The 22,795-nt window shown below is 42.9% G+C and overlaps 1 protein-coding gene across 2 annotated transcripts in view; it reads right to left on the bottom strand.

Moving 5' to 3' along the window:
- The window catches only part of Nol10 (nucleolar protein 10), an 81,078-nt gene that overhangs the window by 9,324 nt on the left and 48,959 nt on the right, over nucleotides 1–22,795 (bottom strand). The window contains 6 exon segments of one of the 2 annotated variants that reach the window (NM_001014076.1): nucleotides 3,888–4,135; nucleotides 4,688–4,861; nucleotides 13,782–13,871; nucleotides 15,211–15,309; nucleotides 15,519–15,598; nucleotides 18,515–18,641. In NM_001014076.1, the coding sequence (NP_001014098.1) occupies nucleotides 3,888–4,135; nucleotides 4,688–4,861; nucleotides 13,782–13,871; nucleotides 15,211–15,309; nucleotides 15,519–15,598; nucleotides 18,515–18,641 (818 nt within the window). 2 annotated transcript variants of the gene reach the window in all.

Below are 22,795 nucleotides of genomic sequence, written 5' to 3'. Positions count from 1 at the left end.
GATGTTAATCTCAGCTGGACAGTTCTCCATGGCTTTCCAGGGCCCTGTGGGACCTGTCCCCACCCCACTGAGTGCTCAATACTATACCTTTCAAAAGGCCAGTTCCAACAAGACTCTCACAAACAGTTTCTTGAGTTTTCCCTCAATCAAGCCCCTTTCTTTTCTCTCTCTTCCACACCTCTCTGACTCAGAGGATATCTGCTAGTATAGGAGTAACAGATATGTGTCCTTCCTTCCTGTCCTCAGGGTCTAGGAGGGTCTTAGCTCATTCATACCAGGCACTCCTTGGATATTTGATGAATGGATAGTGGGTGAATAACTCAGAAATACAGTTAGCAGGGTACAAAGCATGAAAGTTTGTATTGAAAAAGGAACTGGGCATAAACTACTACTATTTATCTAAAACCTGCTGACTACTGACTGTTTATTTTCTCTGTTACAAAAATAATTTTCAAGCTGGGCAAGTCTGAGTGAATATTTCAACACAATACATCTCATTTTGATGGTGTCTTTTCTGGATTGCCTTGTGGTGACTCATGGGATAAACATAAGGAGTTATTTCAGTTCTCTGAAGGATAATGGTTCAATGCTTTACTAAGCAGTATTAAAATCTGCAAGCCCAGGATTTGCCACAATAATCCAGTCAAGACTAGCACTCAGGAAAATGCTTTTGCCAATGCTAGCCAGCCCCACTGGGATAGCCCTTTAAGGAGCAAGCACTTAGCTCTTCTCAAAGGGACTCTTACTCACTGAGAGTGCTGTCCTGCAGGATTCCCTCAGCTGTAGCTTATTTTTGTTTAAAAATGTTTAGTTTATTGCATTTCATTTATTAGTGTGCAGAGAAGAGCATGTGTGATAGTCAAATAACTTCTATAGCTATTTCATTCTACCACGTGGGACCTGGACCAAACGCAGATTGCCAACGAGTGTCTTTACCCACAAGGCACCTTGCTAGACCTGCTGTTTATTCTTAAAATTTTTAAAATTACACAGACAATCTGCATGAGCGTGTGCTGTATGAGAGTGAGGCTGGAAGAGGGAGTCAAGTTTCCTGGGATCTGGAGTTACCCATGGTTGTGAACCTTCTGATGGTCAGTGCTGGAAATAAACTCAGGTCCTCTTAAAGAAGAGTAAGCTCTCTCTCCATGGAGCCATTTCTTCTGCTCTATTGAATACAAATCTTAAAAACCCCTAAAAACATTTTTAAATTGTGTTTTATGTTTATGAGTATTTCATCTTCATATATGTATATGTATCATGTGTGGACCTGGCTCTGTGGGGGTCAGAGGAGGGCATCAAGTCCCCTGGAACTGGTGTTTCAGATGGTTGTGAACCACCATTTTGTTGCTGGGAACTGAACCCTGCTTATTGAAAAACAAAAAACAAAAACAAAAAACAGCACATGCTCTTAACTGCTGAGCATCTCTTTACCCTAAATACAAACTTTTATCCTGTTTGTTTTTCACAATATCCAGCTCCAGCCCACAGGAAGAATGCCAGTGAGCTAAGTCATACTTCCACACCCCACTCCCTCCAGTGGCCTAATTCCTATGTTTACACTGAAAACAACCACTGCAGTTTTCTACCAGGAAATGATGTTTTCTGGAGAAGACCGTGAAGGGGTAACTGACAGTCTCTCCATCCCAAGCACTAGTTGGGAGCACATGAAGCAAGACAAATGCAGCAGAAAATACATAAAGAAAAGCAATCTGCAGCAGTGGCCCGAGAGTAACACCGGACAAAGCAAGGTGCACAGTTATGGTGCACCTACCCTGCAAAGCTATTTAGCAGTTTCTCAAAAGGCTAAGGACAGAGTGGCAACAGGACTGCAATTCCACTCACATGTAGGTGAGAACACAGTCAGCCTGAGCTATGGTTAAGCCTCAGCCAGTTTGGGCTCTCTAGATTGAGACTCTTGTCTCTAAGAAACCAAAACTAACCAAATGGATGCCCCAGACAAAACTCTATCCATGACATACTCTCTCTCTCTCTGTTCTCTCTCTTTCTCTTTCTCTCTCTCTCTGTCTCTCTGTGTGTTCTCTCTGTCTCTCTGTGTGTTCTCTCTCTCTCTCTCTCTCTCTCTCTCTCTCTCTAGCTTCTTTTTCTTTTTCTTTTTTTTTTTTTCTCGGAGCTGGGGACCGAACCCAGGGCCTTGCGCTTGCTAGGCAAGTGCTCTACCACTGAGCTAAATCCCCAACCCCATCTCTCTAGCTTCTTTATAACACACCTTTGGTTAGCTAGAACACATGTGTTCCTAGGCTCTGAGTAGAAGGAGCCGCACCCAGCATGTGTCAGGTTAGCTGTTGAAGTGTGAAGATGAGAAAGACATGTCTGAACCCCAGAAGCAACACTGATGCCTTCCCTACCCCACCTTCTCCCCTGGACCTTTGTAAAAATCACCTTTTCCTGAATGGAAAACTGGGTGCTGGAGAAAGAAGCTCAAGAGGCAGAGTGGCACTGGCTCTGCCTGACTTCTCCAGCCCCACCAGCTGCTCCCCACACCACCTAGAGCGTCCAACGTTACAGTCTCAAGGGGAAGAGGCACCATCTGAACTTGACAACTGAAAACAGTGTAAAACAGTACGACTTTTCTGAGGGCTGATATTCTTTCATTATGGTGAGTATCTGTTGATACTCTGAGTATGAGTCTCTACTGAACCATGTCAATAGAGCATATGAGGTGGACCGCCTGAGAGCAGCAAGCATCCCACAGCCATCAAAGCAACAGCATCTCCAGAACATGCTGTTTCACATGGAAGTTCTGCACCCACTAGAACGAGCTCCTCTCCTCTCTCCCAGGCCCTATCCCACTCTTCCTATCTCCCTGCATTTGACTAGTCTACTGATCTTCCATCTCTCCATTCAGTTGTAAAGGACATAAAATTTCTTGCAAATTTTTTGAGTAAATTTCTAATAATCAGGCAACTGAGCTAGGGTAAGGTGTTTGGCATGTTTGCCGTGTGTGTGTGTGTGTGTGTGTGTGTGTGTGCGCGCGCGCACACACATGTATGCAGAAGCCGGAGCCAAAGTTGAGTACCCTTTTCAATTACTCTCTACTTTTTAAAATTAATTACTTACTTACTTAATTAATTAATTGTTTTTGAGACAGGGTCTTTCTGTATAGCCCTGGAATTTACTAGGAGCCTAGGTTGGCCTTCAACTTGTAACTCTCCTGCCTTTGTCTCCTGAGTGTTGGGATTAAAGGTGTGTGCCACTCCACCCAGCTTCTCCTTTTTTTCTTTCTTGAGACATGATTTCCTACTGATTTGGCTAGACTGACTGGTCAAGTCCCAGGGATCAGTGTATTCCCAGAAAGGATCAACTGCATCCAGCTCTTTTGCATGGCTACTAGGAATCAAATTCAGGCCCTCACATTGGAACAGCAAACACTTTACCAATTGAGGAATCCCACAGTCCTTGGTCTGGTTGTTAAGCAGAGGTCCTGTTACCTATACTTCCAGGCCTCAAAAGTGATGTGAGGAAGGAGACTGGAAAGTCGATGCATCCTGGGCTTCATAACAAAACCTTCTCAGAACAAACTAATGAATTAAACACCACTTCTGTTCAGAGGCCTTTGCTATGCTGTTTGACCTGCAGGGTGTGAACACAGCAAGTACCTAAAGGCTGGGCAGCCCAATAGTAAACACGGGACAAGAGTGTGGCTTTTAGAGATTAAAAGTGTTCTAACACATGTTAATATATGAAGACTTCAAAGAGTTATTTAAGGAGCAGCTAGGGGCCAGTGGCTTTACCATGACTTTCCTGCTGGGTTGGAGGTGGGGCGTATCCCCACCCTCTCCTCTGGTACCTAACACCCAGAGAGAATAGGTGCCATCTCGGGGTAGTGTGTGAGGAGGGAGCATGGCTGGATTCCACAGGCTACTTACTTCATCAGTTTCTGCTTGGTGGCGGACTCTTTGAAGCTCCTGAACTCTTCGCCTGCTTTGATCTCGTAGAACTGGGGCTTCAGGACTGTCTGTTGGTCCTCCTTCAGTTGCTCCTGCCGCTTCACTCTTTCTTCCTGCTGCAGGAGTCTGCGTTGCTTCCTGACTTCTTCAACCCAATCTTTTTCATCATCTGAACTCTCTGAACTTTCTGCATCACTGGGTTTTCCTTCCGGTTCTTCCTCCTCTTCCTGAAATCAAAAATAGCAGAAAGAGCTCTTCCCCCAGCCAAACACGGACTATTAGAGGCATCAGCCCATCAGAGTACGTGACAGCTGCTCCATGGAGCATGGGAAGAAATGCCTTTAATTAATAAGATACACTCCGGGCTGAATGTCAAGCAATTAGTATGAAACTAATTACCTCTCATGTATAATCAGAGGCTTTGTAATTCACAGAAACTGTATGTCAAGAAGCCGAAACACACAGTATCTGGCTTTGTGAAATGTCATGTTTTTCCTCATTTGAGGCTCTTAGATTTTATACAGAATACACATGTGCACACACATACTCATGTGTGCACTTATGACATCAGAGTAGAAGTAAGAGTGTCCAGTGGAACAACAGGACTAGCAGGAGGAGAGGGGACAGAGTGGAGGGAAGGGGGTCCCAGCTCAATGTAGACTGGTGTCAAAGTGTCCTTATGCAACACAATGCAATGTATACCTCAGAATAAAAGGTTTTTTAAAACAGGCAAACAGAAAGAAGCTATCCCCATCTATTGGCCGACAGGCAAGCCTTACATTCTTGAGCTGCTCCTGCTGCTCCAAGAGTCTCAGCTGCTTCTTCCTCTTCTCACTAATCCTCGAGACAAGTGGATTGAGAAGCCTGAACTCTTCACTGTCTTCATCCACCTGGAAGTCGGGGTTCTCAAACATAACTTTAAATCGATCGTCCGTGAGGATATTAGGGAGGCTCTGCAGGAAAGACAGGGATCAGTATAAGTTAGTATCAGAATTAAAAAAAAAAAAAAAAACCCAAAATCTCAAGATCAGGTAAAGTTCTAGGTAAAGGAAAACTTAAATCCAGACTTGGTGGCCCACGTCTTTAATCCCAGTGTTTAGGAGACAGGCATGCAGATCTCTGAGCTCAAAATCAGTTTATGGAGCAAGTTCCAGGACAGCCAAGCTTAGGCAATGAAGGAATTGGAAAACAGAAAGCTGGTGACAATGTAATAGAACAAGGGGCCCATGTTCCAGCCCCAGCAAGCAGCAGAACCTGATAGCTTTGGCCGCATGGCTTTAGCTTTAGAGTCCAGAATAAAGGGGGCGACTGGGAAAACTGATGCTGGTTAGCTGGAGCTAAGAAATTAGTGGTGATTAAGAAGAAACCAGCATCACTGAGGTGAATCTTCTGGGAAGTGTTTTCTGAGAGCATAAAGAAGCTGTGTTCCAGAGATAGCCAAGGGTGTATTTCATAATGTGGAAGAGTCACCTGGCTGGGACTGGTTTTGAAGGCATGAAGGGGCCATGAAGAGCAGCTGAGGCTTGCCACTGTGAGAGGCCACGTTAGGCCATTAGTGAAGGTGCAGCCTCAACTACAGTTGATGGCCTAGGACTGAAGGGGTCATGCAAAGTAGTTGAGGCTTGGCATCGTGAAGAAAGCCTATCAGAGGCTATTGGTGAAGCCTAGTTGCAGTGGAAGACCCCAGCATATTGGAGATGCCAGTACCATAGGATGACCACCAAGAAGAGCAGTGGAGTGGATCAACCTGAGCTTAGAGTGCTACAGAGGGCAGAGCTGGAGAAGTGAGGTCAGCCCTTTGGAGGAGCCCAGATCATGTGTGGTTCTCAAACATTAAAACAAGAAGCTGCAACACTGAAGTTGTCTTGGAGACTCCCAGATGTTGGAGATGCTAGAGTTGAGGTCTATCTACTGAGAAAATCTGGTAACAGGGAGTGGAACCAGTCCACGTGAAAGAAGTTTGTTGCAGTCAACACAGATGAAAAAACAGCTGGAGATCTGAAGACTGCTTTGACATCAGACATAGAAATGCAGAGTTTGGAGTTTGCCCAGGTGGTTTCCGGTCTTGCTTTGGAGATTACAGTTAAGTGATTGGATAAATCTCAGAAGAGATCTTGGACTTTGGACTTTTAACACTGATGAGACTGCTTTAGACTATGGGGACTCTGGAAGTTGGACTAAACGTACTTTTTTATTATGCTATGTTTAGGTATGGCCTCCATAGTCTGAACAAGCCTATGGGGGCCAGGGAGTGGAGTGTGATGGTTTGCCTATGCTCAGCCAAGGGAGTGGTACTATTAGAAGGTGTGGCCTTGTTGGAGGAAGTGTGTCACTGTGGGGTGGGCTTGGAGACCCTCCTCCTAGCTGTCTGAGGATGTCAGTCTGTTCCTGGCTTCCTTCAGATGAAGATGTAGAACTCTCAGCTCCTCCTGCACTATGCCTGCCTGGATGCTGCCATGCTCCCACCTTGATGATATTGGGCTGAACCTCTGAACCTGTAAGCCAACCCCAATTAAATGTTGTCCTTTATAAAACTTGCATTGATCATGGTGTCTGTTCACAGTAATAAAACCCTAACTAAGACAGAGGGATTCTGCATATGTGTACACGCATGCACGCATGCACACAAACTCACTCTCATCAGAAAATGGTTTTACAATACTTAGTCCATAAGGTATAACTATTAACATTATAAAATGTTCACAATGTCTTTAGAATCAATTTCTAGAACTTTCTGATTGATTCTAGGTTTTACTTTCCAACAACAAAACAAATTCTATTGATACATTCTGATTGATAATTCTTGGCCATTACATATAATGATCTAAAAATGAATCTTTGAGCTAATATTATGCTTACTATATAGGAAAGAATTTTTTTCAACTGATATTTTTACTGCAAAACAAACACAAATAACCCAGTATTTTTCAAGGAAATACATAAAATTTTAAGATATGGCTTTGTTTGAGTCAGGGTTTCTCTGTGTAGCTCTGTCTTTCCTGGAACTCTCTCTATAGATCAGGCTGGCCTCAAAGTCACTGAGATCTACCAGCCTCTGCCTCCCAGGTATGAGGACTAAAGGAGTGTACCCCACCACCAAGCTAGGATATGGCTTAGCTACCATATTAAAGTAGACTAAGAAAGCTATCCAGTGCCACCTCCGCGTGGAAGGACTTGTAAGTTGTCAGTCAGTGTGGTGGTGTGGCTGGCAGGTGCAGTTTACTGTCTCCAACTAAGGAACTACGGAACTCGACTAGGAAGCATTCTAAGGATAACCCGCTGGTTTTCTGCCTTGGACCAGGGATTATTCTTCACAGACACAGTACAATCTCTACATAGCAAAGCTTTGGCTATTCAGATTCATTTGTACAGCTCAGAACTGACATTAAATTCCTTTTTATTTGTACTGTTTTAGGTAGCGAGCTTCCTAACACGTATAACAAACACGTTTGCTCACTGACTCAGATGATGGTCATTTCACACTCAGGGCCTAGAAGCCAGTGGAAACCAGTCACCCAAGAATGATTATAAATCAGAGTGACAGCCTAGAACAGAGCAGGGAAGCACCAGCCTACTTGAGATGGCTCTCGCTTCACCAAGCAGACCTTATTTCACTGGCTGGAGCTCCACTTCTGACCTCTGTTCTGAACGCTGCATCTGTGTAGCAGCGCTACATAAAGCCATGGTGAAGTATGGCCTGCTTATTACTTGTATGAAACTATAAACTGATAATCCCTTAACTAAAATTCCAAGAGATACAAGTTCAAAAGTCATCCTTGAGTAAATATCATTTCTAAAATAGACCAAGGAAAGAAAAGTCCTAGTGTCTGACCCCAGCTTCAGAGAGGAGAAAAATACGCAATATGTTTGTTATAAAGTTCTGTATGAAAAAATGTCCAGAATATATAAAGGGCATCCAGAATGTATGAAGGATGGTCAGGTGCATGAAGGAACTCAGAGGAAAAAAAGGAATCTAATAGAAATATCCAAGATGGTATCCTGGGGAGACAGCACCAAGGAGACCTAAAACCAAATAGGTTTCCACAAGTAGAAGTTTGAAGAGAAGGGCTGAATGACCAGCAGTTAAGAGCACGTACTACTCTAGCAGAGGAGCTAGGTTCTGTTCCTAGTACCTACACTAGGCAGGCAGCTCACAATTAACCATCTGCAACTCCAATTCCAGAGGATCCACATCTTTTAGCCTCTGTGTGTGCATGCATGGTGTGTGCATGCATGTGTACGCGCGCACATACACATGCATGCATGGTGTGTGCATGCATGTGTACGCGTGCATATACACACACACACAATAACATTTTTTTAATAAAAAAAAAAAGGTATATGAAGACAGCATTTCAACTGACTGAGGAGTAGTGAATCATCTGACAAGAGCAGACCGGCAATTTGGGAAAGATATCTTAAAAGACAAAAATTAAAAATAATCAAGGCAGACTATAAACATTCTCAGTACTCTATGATTGTTCTTCCGAAGACCTGGGGGTGCCACTATTCAGAGAAGGAGGCAGGAGAGGCAAACATGATGATAAATTGGAGAGGTAGCAGCCACATGGTGCATGGCACAGGGCTAAGAACAGACTAGAGCTATTACAAGATTCAGAGGCATCCTAGGAAGTGATGAAGAGGTGGGGCCTGGACTAGAGTGATGGAAATCAAAGGGTGGGACTGATTCCACCCAGGGAGCAATCCCTGTGAAACACACTTCTATGGAACTAAAGCAGCAGCAGCAGCAGCAGCAGCAGCAGCAGCAGCAGCAGCAGCAGCAGCAGCAGCGGATTGAGATGAGAGAGCTAAGGCTTAGACATGGGGTTGGAATCAGCTTTTAGCTGCCTGGTAAGTGGGCAGACATTGGGAATGAGCTTAGAGTCACACTAGGGCATCAGGATAAAAGGTGTGGGCTAGAGCGAAGGGCAGGGAATGATGTTGTTCATTTAAGACTACGGATGACATAGACATCATCCACATTCCAACAGACACCAGTAGGTGTCTTGGGAGTAGTATTTCACACAAGGACTCAGGAGAAGAGGGGGCTACCAGGGAAATTTTGGAGTCACCTGTAAATGTGAGAAAGGTGTTATTAGCAATTAATCAATATTTCAGGTCAAAAGCCATGGGTCTATTAGGTTAAAAAACAAAGAAGAAAAAATTTTAATATCTTGCTATATTTATTAAAATTATTAAATTTAAAAATAACAAAGATATGTTGTTGGTATTTAAAATTTTTTTCTTCCCATTAATTTACAACAAATAAATTATCCTGCTTAAAGACAAGAATGCTTTAGATGAATGATTATAAAATAAGAACTCCTTTGACCCATCTGTAAAAGTATTTCCCCTAGGGACTTTGCTTGTCTAATTGCTTATTTTCACAGCTATCTTAAAAGAAAAAGGAATAAGATAGTATGTTCTTGAAGTGGTTTACAAGTGTCTGGCTAGTGATCTGTCTTATAAATATACACACACACATGCTTACCACTTGCTTCAGTGTTTGGAAAACATGTGAACAGCACTACCTCAAAGCATCACTTCTGTAGCTCCGAGCAGACACTTATTATTATCTTGTCCCAATATAGAAACATACAAAGACTATCTGCTACTTAAAACCCTGACTCTCTAGGCCCACATCTTAGCCTACAGAAGGAGGGAGGGGAGGTCTCGTGGGTGTTGGGCAGGTTGTAAGAGAGGGAAGTGAACAGTAACAGGAAGGCTGGTGTGCCAGGGGGAGGTGCTCTCCCAGCCTACAGGTGACAATCCTCAGGCTGCTGAGCTGGAACCCCACCTTCCAGCAGGAAGATGCATAGACCTGACAGTGCTGACATGGGTACTCCCCCAAATACCGCAGCTTGTCCTCTCCTCTGTATTCTCATGTAGCTCTCTAGCTCCCTATCCCGACTATGATCAGATAACCAAGACCATGGCAGAAAATAATAATTTTTTCTTCCAAGAGAATTCCCTCTACACTAAAGACCTAGGTTTCTAGGCTGAGTGGCTCAGCAAGCAGCCAGTGATCCATGTATCTGGACCAGAATGCAGCCAGGAAGGCACCTAGTATATGGCACGGTGGTCACGAGAGCTTTGCCAAGATACTGCCTCTCCTACTTCAGGAGTAAATCCTCTCTCTCATTGCTGTCTGGAGGGTGCAGGCCAACGGAGTGTGAAGCTGCTGTAAGAATTTGTGTTTTGTATTTACCCTCATGAGCCTCACTGGGCACTCATCTGGTGAATGGAAAGTATTTAGGGAGAAACTACGTTCCTTCAGAAACCCGGGGTTTTTCTAATTCTTTGACTATGCAGAGAACATTCCATGTAACAGAGCAGGGAGATCCCAGGATTTGAAGGTGAGCAGCCCACAAAGACTTAGGAGTGAGTTCTTCAGCAATGCACAAACAAATATATCTGAGCTACACAGATTCTTGCCATGAGGTCCAGACTTATGGTACGAACAAGGGGCTGATCAGTGATCATGACATGGAAACTTGAAACGATTTCCAAACTGCAGGGGAATCAAAATCATGTGAGATGACCCGGCTACAAATAGCACTTACACAGTCACGACACTGCAAAACTACTGCCCTTAACAACAGGACTCAAATTTCAGTGACTTCTGAAATGACTCAACTGTGGTATCAACATGAAGTATAAACCTGCACTACTCTGATGTGAACAGGAGCCAAGCTCACAAGCAGCAGTCACCACGGCACCAAGGTGCTTCTCTCAGTGCTCTCAGGGATGAGCCCCTGTGGTCACCAGTTTACACAGTGCAGGAGTATGGCATTGCTAGCATTTACAGCCCCAATTAAACCTACTTCACCAAGTTGGTAATTAATGAAGAAAAAGGTGACAATGTAGCAGAGGGACGGAGGGGGGAGGCAAGGAGGAGAGGAGGTACAGAAGAAAGAGCTGTGAGTGGGAAATGGGACACTGCCACTGGCTAGGACTTCATAGATACAAACTGAGAAACAGTGTGAAGGGAATGTCTCAAAATAAAATAGTAACAGAAGGTAAATATCTCACTTGCAGTGACACCAGCAAAGCCCTTCCTCTAAAGGAACTCTCAGAATGGCTAGGATGGGGCTGAGTTGCACAGAGCTTTCCCAGCGTACATGGGACCCTGGGTTTAATCTCAGCACTGCAGACATGAATGTGCTCTTGGAGATAGTTAATGACATGAGTAGGGCCATGGACGAGACTTTGAAAAGCAACAATTTACTAGGGCAAAGGAAAACACTGAGTCCGTATAAAAAAGTGTGGGAGGAGAAGATAGCAGGCATTGTTCAAATTATTCTTGACAGTCTTTACAAATCAGTAAAAAAGTAAAATACTAGGATATTTTCTACTGTTTTGATTAACAGTACATTTAAAAGGCTTCGATTGCCGATTTTCATTTTCCTAGACCAGGGAAGAGTTCCTTAAGTTCTGAGAAAACCGTTAGGGGAGGTGCAATGGTAATTCTTCACTGAAATGAGCAGTGCTGTGTGTGCGTCCAGCTTTCCAGGTCATTTCTACCACTCCATACTACCCTGCCTCCATCCAACCTCAAAGTCTCCCAACTGCAGGGCTGAAAGAGATGGCTCAGTTGGTTAAATATGTCCCCAGCACCAACATGAAAATCTGAGTATGGTAATGTGTCCCTATAATCTGGGCACTGGGGAGGTAGAGACAATCAAAACTCAGGACTCACTGGCCACCTAGCCTAGCCTAATCCCAGGTACCAGGAGACAGTGTCTCAAAAACCAGTATGGCCAGCACCTGAGGACTACAGGAATAAACATGAACACACATACAAAGACCCTTTCTCCAACACACAGTGTTTCCCAAAGGGAATGTACCAATTTCCACACCTTCGTCACTACAACCTGTAAGAAGGCTCTGTCATATGCCATGCTGCCTGTAACAGCAAAACTGAGCTTAGTACCCTATAGCATGGTTATGCCAAGGATTCTGAGACAAAGCATACCTGAAATGCTTTCATCTACAGTCGAAATTAGCTCTACTCTCTTCCTCTAGGAGCTTCGGGAAAACAGTACAATGATCACTTCTACATGGCTTGTAAAATGACACTATAAGGCTGAAAAAGTCATAGGCTAATCATCTTCAGACTCAGCTAATAAGACCAATGTAAGTGCTCTGGGGAGATGGTCAGCAAAGCAGGAAGCCACGTATTTCCACCCTGTAGGTACACACACTCAGAGTATGCACACTTGGTCACACACTGGCATACACTGCTACATTACAAAAATGTGAATTTAAATGAGTAAGCTTGCTCAGATTGGTTTATTATTTATGTAAAGGACAGGGAAACAGAAAACCATCCATGTATTTTACTTTAAAGGGGCTTCGAGGATTTAAATAATTTACTTAAAGAATATAATAGGCTAGGATGAAAGGCTACTGGGAGAGGCTAAGGAAGAGAAGGCAGCAAAGTGAAGCATCTGGTCCAAACCCCACAGAAGTGACAGTACCAAGATGGACCCTCCCTGTCCTTATGGGTTACAGGTGGAAGTGAAGCTGAGGGAGCCATCTAGCATCACAGACAGTGCACAGCCAGCCTTAAATAAGAGGCTGGATTCAAAGGAACCAACTCATGCAACTATAGCTTGCTGTCACCCACCTAACTGGAGAGTAAGGATAGGTTACCAGACGAGGAGCCTGGTTGGCCCAAGGCTCCTCCTGGTCCTGCATGCTCTCCTGTTGGGAAGGGTTTGGAGGCAGTGAATACTACACTGGTTCTCTGCATGTCTGCTCTCAGCAGATGAGGAAACAGGACTGGGGAGGACCCCAGAGTCTTCATAAATCTGGAAAAACTAGGCACAGCTTCTCATCTCAGGACAATATTATGCCCTGTTCGCTCTTTTATTATTTTGTGGCTGGTCCCCGTCTACCATTACCTCAGAAAAGGCAGGCAAGTAGGAGCTATAGGACAACATGTACCCTCCCATAATGCCATGTCAAAAACAAAAGGCAGTTACTTCTAGAATTTAAAAACTTTTAACCAGAAAATCCTACAAAATCATGTAAATCAAGAGGTTCAAATTTTCATGTTCATTTTCAGAACATCAGTGAAACTGTCCAGGTCATCAAGGGTGTTCATGTGGTCAACTGAAAAGTCACCACATGCCTGAAGGGTGTCACTTTAAGGAAGCAATGTGTGCTGTTCATGACATAATGGTGGAGTCATGAGGGTGCCCAGGCCACAGTGGGATGGACACAAGCTGGTGGTACACACGGTGTGGGTAGAGTAATGCTGAATGCAGCAGTTTTGCCGTAGACTGTCTAGTCTCTGACCACACTGAGCTAACAGATGCATCGCTGACTGTCCGTCCAAAGCTCACGGTGGGTTAACCCAAACGCCAGCCTTCCCTGCCATACACACGGGATCCTGACCAAAAGAAGCAAACTGTTCCTGAGCACAGAAATACATTCAGCATAAAACAAATGGAAACAAAAGCAAAAAAAAAAAAGAAACAATAAACCTAGTCAGTACAGAAAAAAGCAACAGCAATTGAGCAACAAAAAGATTAAATTATAACACAGATTATGTAGCCATTTAAAATACAAAGAATTTAACAAAAGGGGAAACTATCACTGTTATCTTCAACATACACATGGTGACCTTGCTAATCCAGTGTAAACCTTTAAGGGGTTGGCAGAGAGGAATCATGCTTTCTCTCTATAGAGTGTGGGGGTTGGCTTTTAACTTTTTTCTTCTTTTTTCTTCAAATTTTCAAACTTCCCATACTGAGCAAGTATAGGGGTGGGGGAACCCCAGTAATAAAAAGATACACATTACTAACTACCCATGAACTGAACTGCAAAGAAACTTACTGATACTTTCTGTGCCTTACAACATCTTACCTTAACTTTCTTTTTCAGTGTCGATTTCTGCTTCTCCTCTTCCTCTTCAATTAATTTAAGTGCCAGTTCTTTGTTAACTTTTGGAAGTTTCTGGTAAATAGATGGAAATAAGGTACACTGAGATAAGTACACTTGACATTAAAGGCCAGCAGGTCTGAGTGGTGTAAATTCACGAAGGCCAGCTCAGTCCTATTTCTTAGTTTAGTGTCCATGGTAGGAAAAGAATTATGCAAGGAATAGCAGCAGGTGGGCCAAATGGCACAGAACTGTAGCCTGGCCTGGTGCTGGGAGCATACGCCCTTCCCAGATCACCAGGAAGCTGGCCGCAGAGGGCCTGGGACCCTTGGAATTGCAGCCACCTGCCTGGCTTGCTCTCTGCTGCAGTTGTGGGAACCTCTGAAACGCTTCCTGCTCTGTAATGAATTCTTGGAGTCTAGATGGGAGCAGAAGGACTCTCAGATAAGCGATGGGCTGCCTACTGTCTTCCTTCACACTGTGCTCATTTCTGTACTAAGTAAACTGTAACTCGGGCAGATGCACACTCACCATTTCTGCTGCTATAAACTCTGAATAAGCTGTGGAAATAGAACAAGCACTGAGGTCATCGCAGGAAAGGCTAGTCCTTTTGTTGCTGAGAGTGTGTATATCACATACACATTTTAAGCCAACGTTCAGTTATAAATATTTTATCAGTGATTTGACTTAATGGGTGGGATGCTACAGAGCCAGGAAGGCAGGAGTAGGCAGACAGGAAGCTCCTCCCTGTCTGCTCATGGTCTGACTGGAATAACCAACAGCAATTCTTTACCGGGGGAATAGCAGGTGGCTCTGGAAGCAGTGGTATTCACCAGTGTGCAGTTCTCAACACACCCAGGATCACCCTCAAATCTCTTAGGAGTCTGGATCCTCCTGCTCCCACACCTTTCTTGCCACCTGGGCCTAAGTCACCATCCCCCTTCTACCTCAGTGCTTCTGTCTTTTGGGTGCTCTATGCCTGGCAGACACTAAATTCTCTCCATCAATACAGCTAGTGCTGGCTGTTTCCTGACTCTGTCCACTAGCATCCTGGGATGCACAGAACCTGAGAATCAAGCATACTAGGAGGAAATGGACATGGGCAGATTTCTAACATCTGTCAAACTGAAAACTGCCAGAACTGTCAATCAGGAGTTCTCAGTGCAGCCCACAGCAGCTGCTGTAGATCAAAGCACTAACACCCAGTGTCTTTGCCTGTTCATTATTATCAAGTACATTTTATTACCCAAACACCTGACCACCCACCCTCATGACAAAGTACACCAAGAAAGCAAAAGGTGTGAACTAAAAGATGGAAATTCGTGGATATGATGGCAGACTTCTTCAGAGTAACACACCAAATGAAGATTAACTATTTTCCTCTGGTAATCACAATGATGAGTAGAATCTTTACCTTTAACTGGACTCTCTGTGCACGTGTTTCTTCTATTTTCTGTCGAATTTTATCTTTCCTATATTCTTCATAAGCAAATGGATTGACCATCAATTTCACCTTTTCAAAACAAAAGAAATTATCAGAATCAGTATATATATATATATATATATATATATATATATATATATATATATATGCGCCATGACTATTGTACCAAAGAAAGCGGATCCCTCACAATGCAGTAGTATGCTTTATGAAGGCAAAAGTAGGCAGAAGCATCTATGGACGGCTTACCAACACCTGAAATACCCGTTGCCCACACTTACCTTGTGGTAGAGTCTGATATCCATGAAAAACCCATGCATATATGCTCGGAGGAAAGGTGATCCAATGAGATGTGTGAGCCCTGCCAAAGTTAACCAGAAGAGGGAGGTCTTTATGACGTCTTCATTAAAATTTAAGTTCTCCCTTCCTTCTTTATTAATAATTATTTTATGTGTATAGGTGTTTTGTCTACATGTATGCTTGTGTACCACATGTATGCAGTGCCTGTGGAGACCAGAAGACGGTGTTGGAACTCCTGCAACTGGAATTACAGAAAGTTGTGAGTAGCCAATGGGCGCTGGGGATTGAACCTACAGGAGCCCACTAAGCAGATTAAGCAGCTCTTAATCATGGAGTTCTCTCCAGGCTTTAGAATTTAAGCTTTTCTCAAACAACAATTTAATTAAGATACGGTTCCCCTTAGAGTAATATAATTAAGGACTGTTAATCTTGAATATTCATGGAGAATATTCAAGTAAATCCATTAATACCATTCTCCTTGTCTTAAATGTCATGTTAAGTATAAAATAAGAAGGAAAAGTCTTTATTAACTATGACTATGGTAAAGAGGGTTCTTTATAATAGTGGTTCTTAGGTTTTGAAACAGACTCTTCATTTATTTATGGAGACAGGGACTCTGCATGTAGCCCTGTCCGTCCTGGAACTCTACTCTCTAATGTGTACTCTAATTCGGAGTGATCTGCCTTTGCCCCACCCCTAGCCCCTGCTGAGTGCTGGGACTAAAGGCTGGCACCACCTGCAGGGCTGGAGCCCTTTGATTTGAAAGCAGTGTGCTGGGAATCAGCAGTAGGCTCCCAGCTTTATACAGTTAGGTGGGAATGGGGAAGCAAAAACTGAGGCAGTGTTGTCAACATTTCCAGAAACAAAAGACAATGTCATAGCATGGCCTTCCCATGCACAAAGCTGACAAACTTAACTCACATACACAATGCTCATGCACATCAGGACCATCCCCGGCTGCGGAACAGGTCAGGTGGAGTACTTCTACAGCATGCACAGTCTCAGCATCACCTACGTCTACATCGCTGCCAGTGCAATACTGGAGCTCAGTATCAGTTTGTGCTCGGGAATCTTCTCTCATGTTTACATGATTACATTTAGAATAGGAACACAAGGGCTAGCTAGTAAGAGGATCAACAGGTAAAGCAACTGACGTGCAAACCTGATGACCTGAGTTCGAACCCTGGGACCCACATAAAGGAAAAGGAGAACCAATTCTATAAAGCTTTCCTTGATCCTCCACATGAATGCCACACACACACACACACACACACACACACACACACACACACACACACACACACACGTAGTAATAAAACAATAAAAAATTTAGACTAGGAACACATTAACTGTAGACATACATATATAGGGAACACATATGAACTCTCTGCTGTGTCACAGAAATTTGCTCTTTTAAGAACATGTTTTATGTGTGTATGTGTTTGTACATGTGTTAGTGCAAGTGCCTGTGTTGAAAATGTCGGATCCCCTGTAGCTTGAGTTATTATAGGTAGCTGTGAGCTGCCTGATGTGGGTGCTCGGGTTCTCTGCAAGAGTAGTAGGGACTTTTTAGCTGATGAGCCATCTCTCCACTCTCTAGAAATTATTGAGGCGCAAATATTCAGAGAGAAAAAACATGGATGTCATGAAACGATCTATCTTCAAAGGAAACCATGTGTGATGCGTGAAATACAGCTTTGGTGTAGTACCAAGTCATTTCCTTCCCTTTCTTTTCTTGGTGGTGTTAAAGACTGAACCAAGAAGAGCTCTGTGCATGGCAGGCAAGCTCTCTGGCCCTGAGACAGCCTTTTACTTCTAATTCTGAGTTATGGTCTCACTAAGTATCCCAGACAGCTTTGATTCTGTAATCTTTCTACCTCAGATTTTGGGGTGAGACAATAGGTCACAGGCTATTTCGCTGCTGTTCACTATTAACTTCCATATTTAGACCTGAAAATTAGACTGAAAAAGAAAATCACATGGCAGTTTAAAGTTATATGCATACAACAACAATAAGAGAGAAAAATTAATCTTAGGGTGTTCTTCTATTGTAACTACAGGAGCTAACATACAATTTATTCATGTGTCTGCATGGACTTAGCACCCAAAATTTTCTTAAAGTATGTGGTCTGATTAATTACCCAATATAAAAGTATTTGTTAATGATGTCATTTGAAGGTCTTTAGGAATTGAGGGTCTTGCTCGTTAGTGATGGGTCTCACTACAGGTCTAAAAGCCGTGAGTGTGCTCAGGCACAGAACGCAAAATCTACACACCTTGATCCAAAATAAAACTCTGTGAAAACTAAGTCAGGTGTTTGCTACAGGGATGGGAAGCTGCATATCTAATTCTAAAATCCGGACTCAAAACTTTTGAAACTTCTGACCTTCGGGGCACTTCAGACTTCAGGCTGGAATGTTCAGCCTGCATTAAGAATCCTTTCTACTGGGGTTGAGGATTTGGCTCAGTGGTAGAGCGCTTGCCTAGCAAGCGCAAGGCCCTGGGTTCGGTCCCCAGCTCCGGGGAAGAAAAAAAAAAAAAGAATCCTTTCTACTGAAAGGTTTGAATCCCAAGTTTTGGATTAGGTCCTTTATGAATAAATGTAAGAGATCTAAGAACCATCTGCTTACAGTCGGAGAGAGTTTCAAGGTATAATATTTACTTATATTTATCATTCCCTCAAAGTCGCATTTGAATCACATACCTCTGAGAGCCACCACTCTCTCAGGACAGGATGTTGGTGTGCTAAAAGGGAGTCTGCCCCAGTTAAGGCACAAAAAACTTCAGCCAGTTGAATTTACCAAAGCTTTTCTGAGCAGAGATTATAAAGTTGATCATTTAGAACATTTTGATATCTGATTTGGCAGAAATGGAACGTTTGGAAAGATCAGATAAAAATGGCCCAGTTGATTCTAATGTTCAAAACTCACAAACGTGAAAATAAGACTATTTCGTGAACATTCTTATCACATTTTACCTAAATTTTCAAGGTCTTTCTTGGTGACAAATTTGTAATCATCATACACTGTGCTCTCTGGATTCTCTTCTAATTCTTCTGTCAAGTTGTCCAGGAAGGAACACCACCTGGGGGCAGGACCCAAAACCTGGAAGGAGATATTAAAAGATCAAACACAACTCACCCTGCAGCCAGAATTCTTTAACCATAGTTGCCAGTATTTGGTTCAACCAGGGGAAAGATAGTTAGGACATATGTCAACATGGCGGAGAATATAAGGGAGGGAATAAACAAAGTAGAAGATTTAGGCTGGAAAGGATAAAGATGCCAAGGTACTAGGTATTCTGCTGTTACAACCACCAAAATACAAACAAGCAATGCAGACACTTACAGCTTCTATCCAGTTACTCATCATCCCTCACTCAAGAGCACTAGAATCTGATAACATACATTTATCATAAATATATTATAACGTATATTTAGCTTGTGACTTCTGGATAGCTTTTTATTGTTAACAGTTCTCTTTCTCTGCACCATGCCACATCCATTGAAGTCAGTGCTTACTTCAAAGGAAAAATGCTCATTCCTAGAAAATACCCCAGACAAAGGAACCCAAGGTCAGCATAATGGAACTTCCAACAATAACCTACTTGTTTACTTCAGCAGTAATTATGGGGGATGGGGGGCAAGCAAATCATACTGAAAGTTATGACATTGCGTTTAACCTCTTTTGAGAAGGTAAGAGGAAGAGGCGCAGCAGAGGAAAATAGCCTCTATTAACGCCTCTTCAATTAAAGGGGGAAGGGGGGGCAGGAGCAGCCAATGCACTACTGAACAGGCTACCGGGCTATGACACGAAAACAAGTCTTACTGAGCATAGAGGAATCTTACAGATCAGTTTCCCAGTACTACAATCTATGCTATTTTAAATGGTAAATGAAATGGTTTGATTTCAAACACAGATAGATTTTCAAAAAATGCAAGGTGCCTAAAAAAAATTCATGAAGGATCCTCTTAAAGGAACGGCTGTGGTTTTAGCTAATTGTGGGTAGGGGCTTAAAATCAACGAGTACCTATATTCAACATTACAATACATGAAGTACTTCTTGGCCATGATCGCTCTAAAGTTTAAATTCCATACCTAGAGAAAAGGCATGCAAATGTACACACACACACACACACACACACACACACATCACATGAAACCAAAGCAATGAACCAAATCCAAAGTGACTTCAGCTGAAATAAACAGTGACAAGTCAGAAAGCATGACGTCCCTTGGGAGAGCCAAGAGCATGCGCCACTTGGGAACCTAAAGGAGTAAAGCTTTTCCCGGAGGCCATCTTTCTTCTTTTCGACACAGAGAAGTGCTTCACTGCTACTTTTCTATAACACAGGGCCCCAGATATCAAGATGTGAGACCCTCATCAGTTTTGTTAATGCTGAATTCATGGTACCTAGGACAGTCTTCCAAGTTGTAAGAAGCATATACAGGCTTCACACACGGAAATTACAGTTTAAAATGTCCCTGGCAAAACTATTTCCAAATGGTCTCTTTTTCTTATTCAGATAAAAATGTTTATGTAGCTTACAAAACTATCAGCTATAAAGTCACATTTGGGTCTAGTTTGACTCCAAAGCAAGGGACTGTCATTCACGGAACAGCAAAACAGCACAAAGGTGTACCCTGGTATCACCAGGAGACCAGTCCTGAGACACATGCCAGTGTGCAGGCGCTGACGGAACACCACAGCCTTTGCTTGTCAATGAGACAAGCCCTCCTATGTGGTTTAAATCACAGTGCGAGACTGGCTGACAGATGTGCGGGCCTAGGTTTAATCCCCATCACTGCAAAACACCATCTCTATATTATTTACCAAGTACTTCAATTTAATTTTATTTGTTTAATAATTTTGGGAGTTAGGGTTGGGTTAGAGAGTGCTTATTGCTCCTGCAGAGGATCTGGGTTCAGTTAACATCAGATGGCTCACAATTGCCTGTTTTAAGGAACCCAACTTTTTTCTAGTCTTCTATGGTATACACACACACACACACCACACTCGACCCCCCTCACACACAAAAACAAGTTCTTTTAAAAGCTAATTTAAGTGCTATGTAAATAACTATTACAATAAATTGCTTGGAGGAAAGTGACCTCCAAAGTCCTGGAATCTAAAAACCCAAAACCCAAGTGTGTAACAGTTTCCTCCAGGATTGAAACATTTCACTCTGTAGGACGCTCTACAACTCAAAACAATTTCAGGAAGTCCCTGTTATTGACCAGATTCACTAGGCCTTACCTAACAGAATAAGCAATAGAAGCTGAGAGCCCCTCTTAAATAAGCTGAGCTGCAAATAAGACTCTCAAGAGAAGCTGCAAAGAAGACTGAGACCAGGCAGCTACTGGGAAGAGGCTTCGACCACTTGAGCTGAGCTACCTGGGAGACATTCTTCATCCTGTGAGCTGACTACAGGCTGGGTACTGTGCTCTAGGTTCCCAGTTTTTTTGAGTTGGTGGGGTAGACTCTGGTGATGCAATTGTTTTTTGAGTCATTTCTTTTCCTGTAAGTAACCCATAAACTCATGGTTCACCAAGCTGGACTTTGGTGGTATTCGTACTTTAGTTTGTTATGGGATACCTATTTGGGTGAGTAGACATGTGTTACATCTTCCCAGGAAAAGTTTTGTCACACAACATCAAGTCTGTATATACTCAGCATGTAGATCATATTTTATAAAAAGATTTATTTATTATTATATAAGTACACTGTTGCTTTCTTCAGACACACCAGAAGTGGGCATCGGAACTCATTACAGAGAGTTGTGAGTCACCATATGGTTGCTGGGACTTGAACTCAGGAACTCTGGGAAGAGCAATCAGTGTTCTTAATCACTGAACCATCTCTCCAGTCCGTAGATCATATTTTTACAAGTATTTTCAATCTGTAGCTCATTGACTGTAGGTGAGAGAAGCACAGATGAGGCCAGATAGAATCTTAGCATCGAGGCAACTATAAACATGAACTTGTAGGACCAAGAATGGACTTCATGCTCTGACTTCTCTTAGAAATGGTGATAGGAATAACAAAATGTCAGACCAGATGCAAATGCAAATTTAGTTTTCCACAGCCTCTTTTAAAAATATTATTACATTTATTTATCAGTGTAATGGTGGGGGACGGCAAGGTGTCATATGGAGGTCAGAGGACAACTGTCAGGGAATGGCCCTCTTCCTCACGATGTGTGTCCTAGGGATCAAACTCAGGTTGTGAGGCTAAGTGGCAGGCACCTTTACCTGGTGAGCCACCAGGCTTCTTTCATAATGTCTTGTGACTTTCCTTTTGATTACCTACCTGGATTTTCAAGGAATTGTTTTAATTTGTCTCTCAGGAGACAGGCCTACTTATGATAAATAATCTCTACAAACAAATTTGTGGCCAATAAATTTTCCACCAAATCCAAAATTAAACCTATCTGTGACTTGACCGAGCATATTTCACACTTCCTTTCCAGAGAGACCTCACAGTCACTGTTAGGAAGCAGAGCTACTGAAGGTAGTAACTGTGCACCTCTGCACATCAGGGCTTTGCTCATAGGCCTACCAGTAAGTTGCAAAAACTGTGGTCATGGACTTGCTATGTTTATAATGACTGCATATTGTGTCAAAGTCCCTTGCTGTCTTCCAAGGCATAATGTTACATGTCTGATAATCCTTAAAGACACACTGATTACTAAGCTTTGCTTTTATAACTTGAGGAAAACTTTTTTTTTAAACAGCTGATGATCTGTTAACTTTCCATCAAGCATGTCATGTTTTCTGAGCTAGGAGCTATAGCTCAGAGAGTGCACTTAACACATTCCTAAGAGGATGGGTAAAGGTGCCGGCTGCCTAGCCTGGCAGTCTAAGTCTTGGGACCCACATGGTGGGAAAAGTTGTCCTCTGACCACAATACATAAGCAGCCACATACATATACAATACACAAATAAGTAAACAAATCTAATTAAAAAATAAAAAAGAACTCTATTTGCTGACTATTAGCAATGCTGATGCAGGTGACAGAATAATCTTATCACTTGACAGCCACATGAGTTAACTATTAAGTTATTTTAATTGTTTTCAGGACATTCTAAAAAAAACCAGAAATATAAATTGTGGGATTTCAGCAATAGAACACCACCATTCCTAGCCCTGGAGTGACAGAGGCCGAGTGCACACTGTTGTGCTGCCACCTCCATGACCAGGCCAGTGACTGACCACTCTAAGGGACAGCCAGACTCCTGGGCCTTAACCCTAGGTCCAA

This window comes from Rattus norvegicus, chromosome 6 (assembly GCF_021556685.1).
Source record: "Rattus norvegicus strain SHRSP/BbbUtx chromosome 6, alternate assembly SHRSP_T2T, whole genome shotgun sequence".
Classification (NCBI taxonomy): domain Eukaryota; kingdom Metazoa; phylum Chordata; class Mammalia; order Rodentia; family Muridae; genus Rattus; species Rattus norvegicus.
The sequence above is the reverse complement of the archived record's forward strand: the minus strand, read 5'-3'. Positions and strand labels throughout refer to the sequence as shown.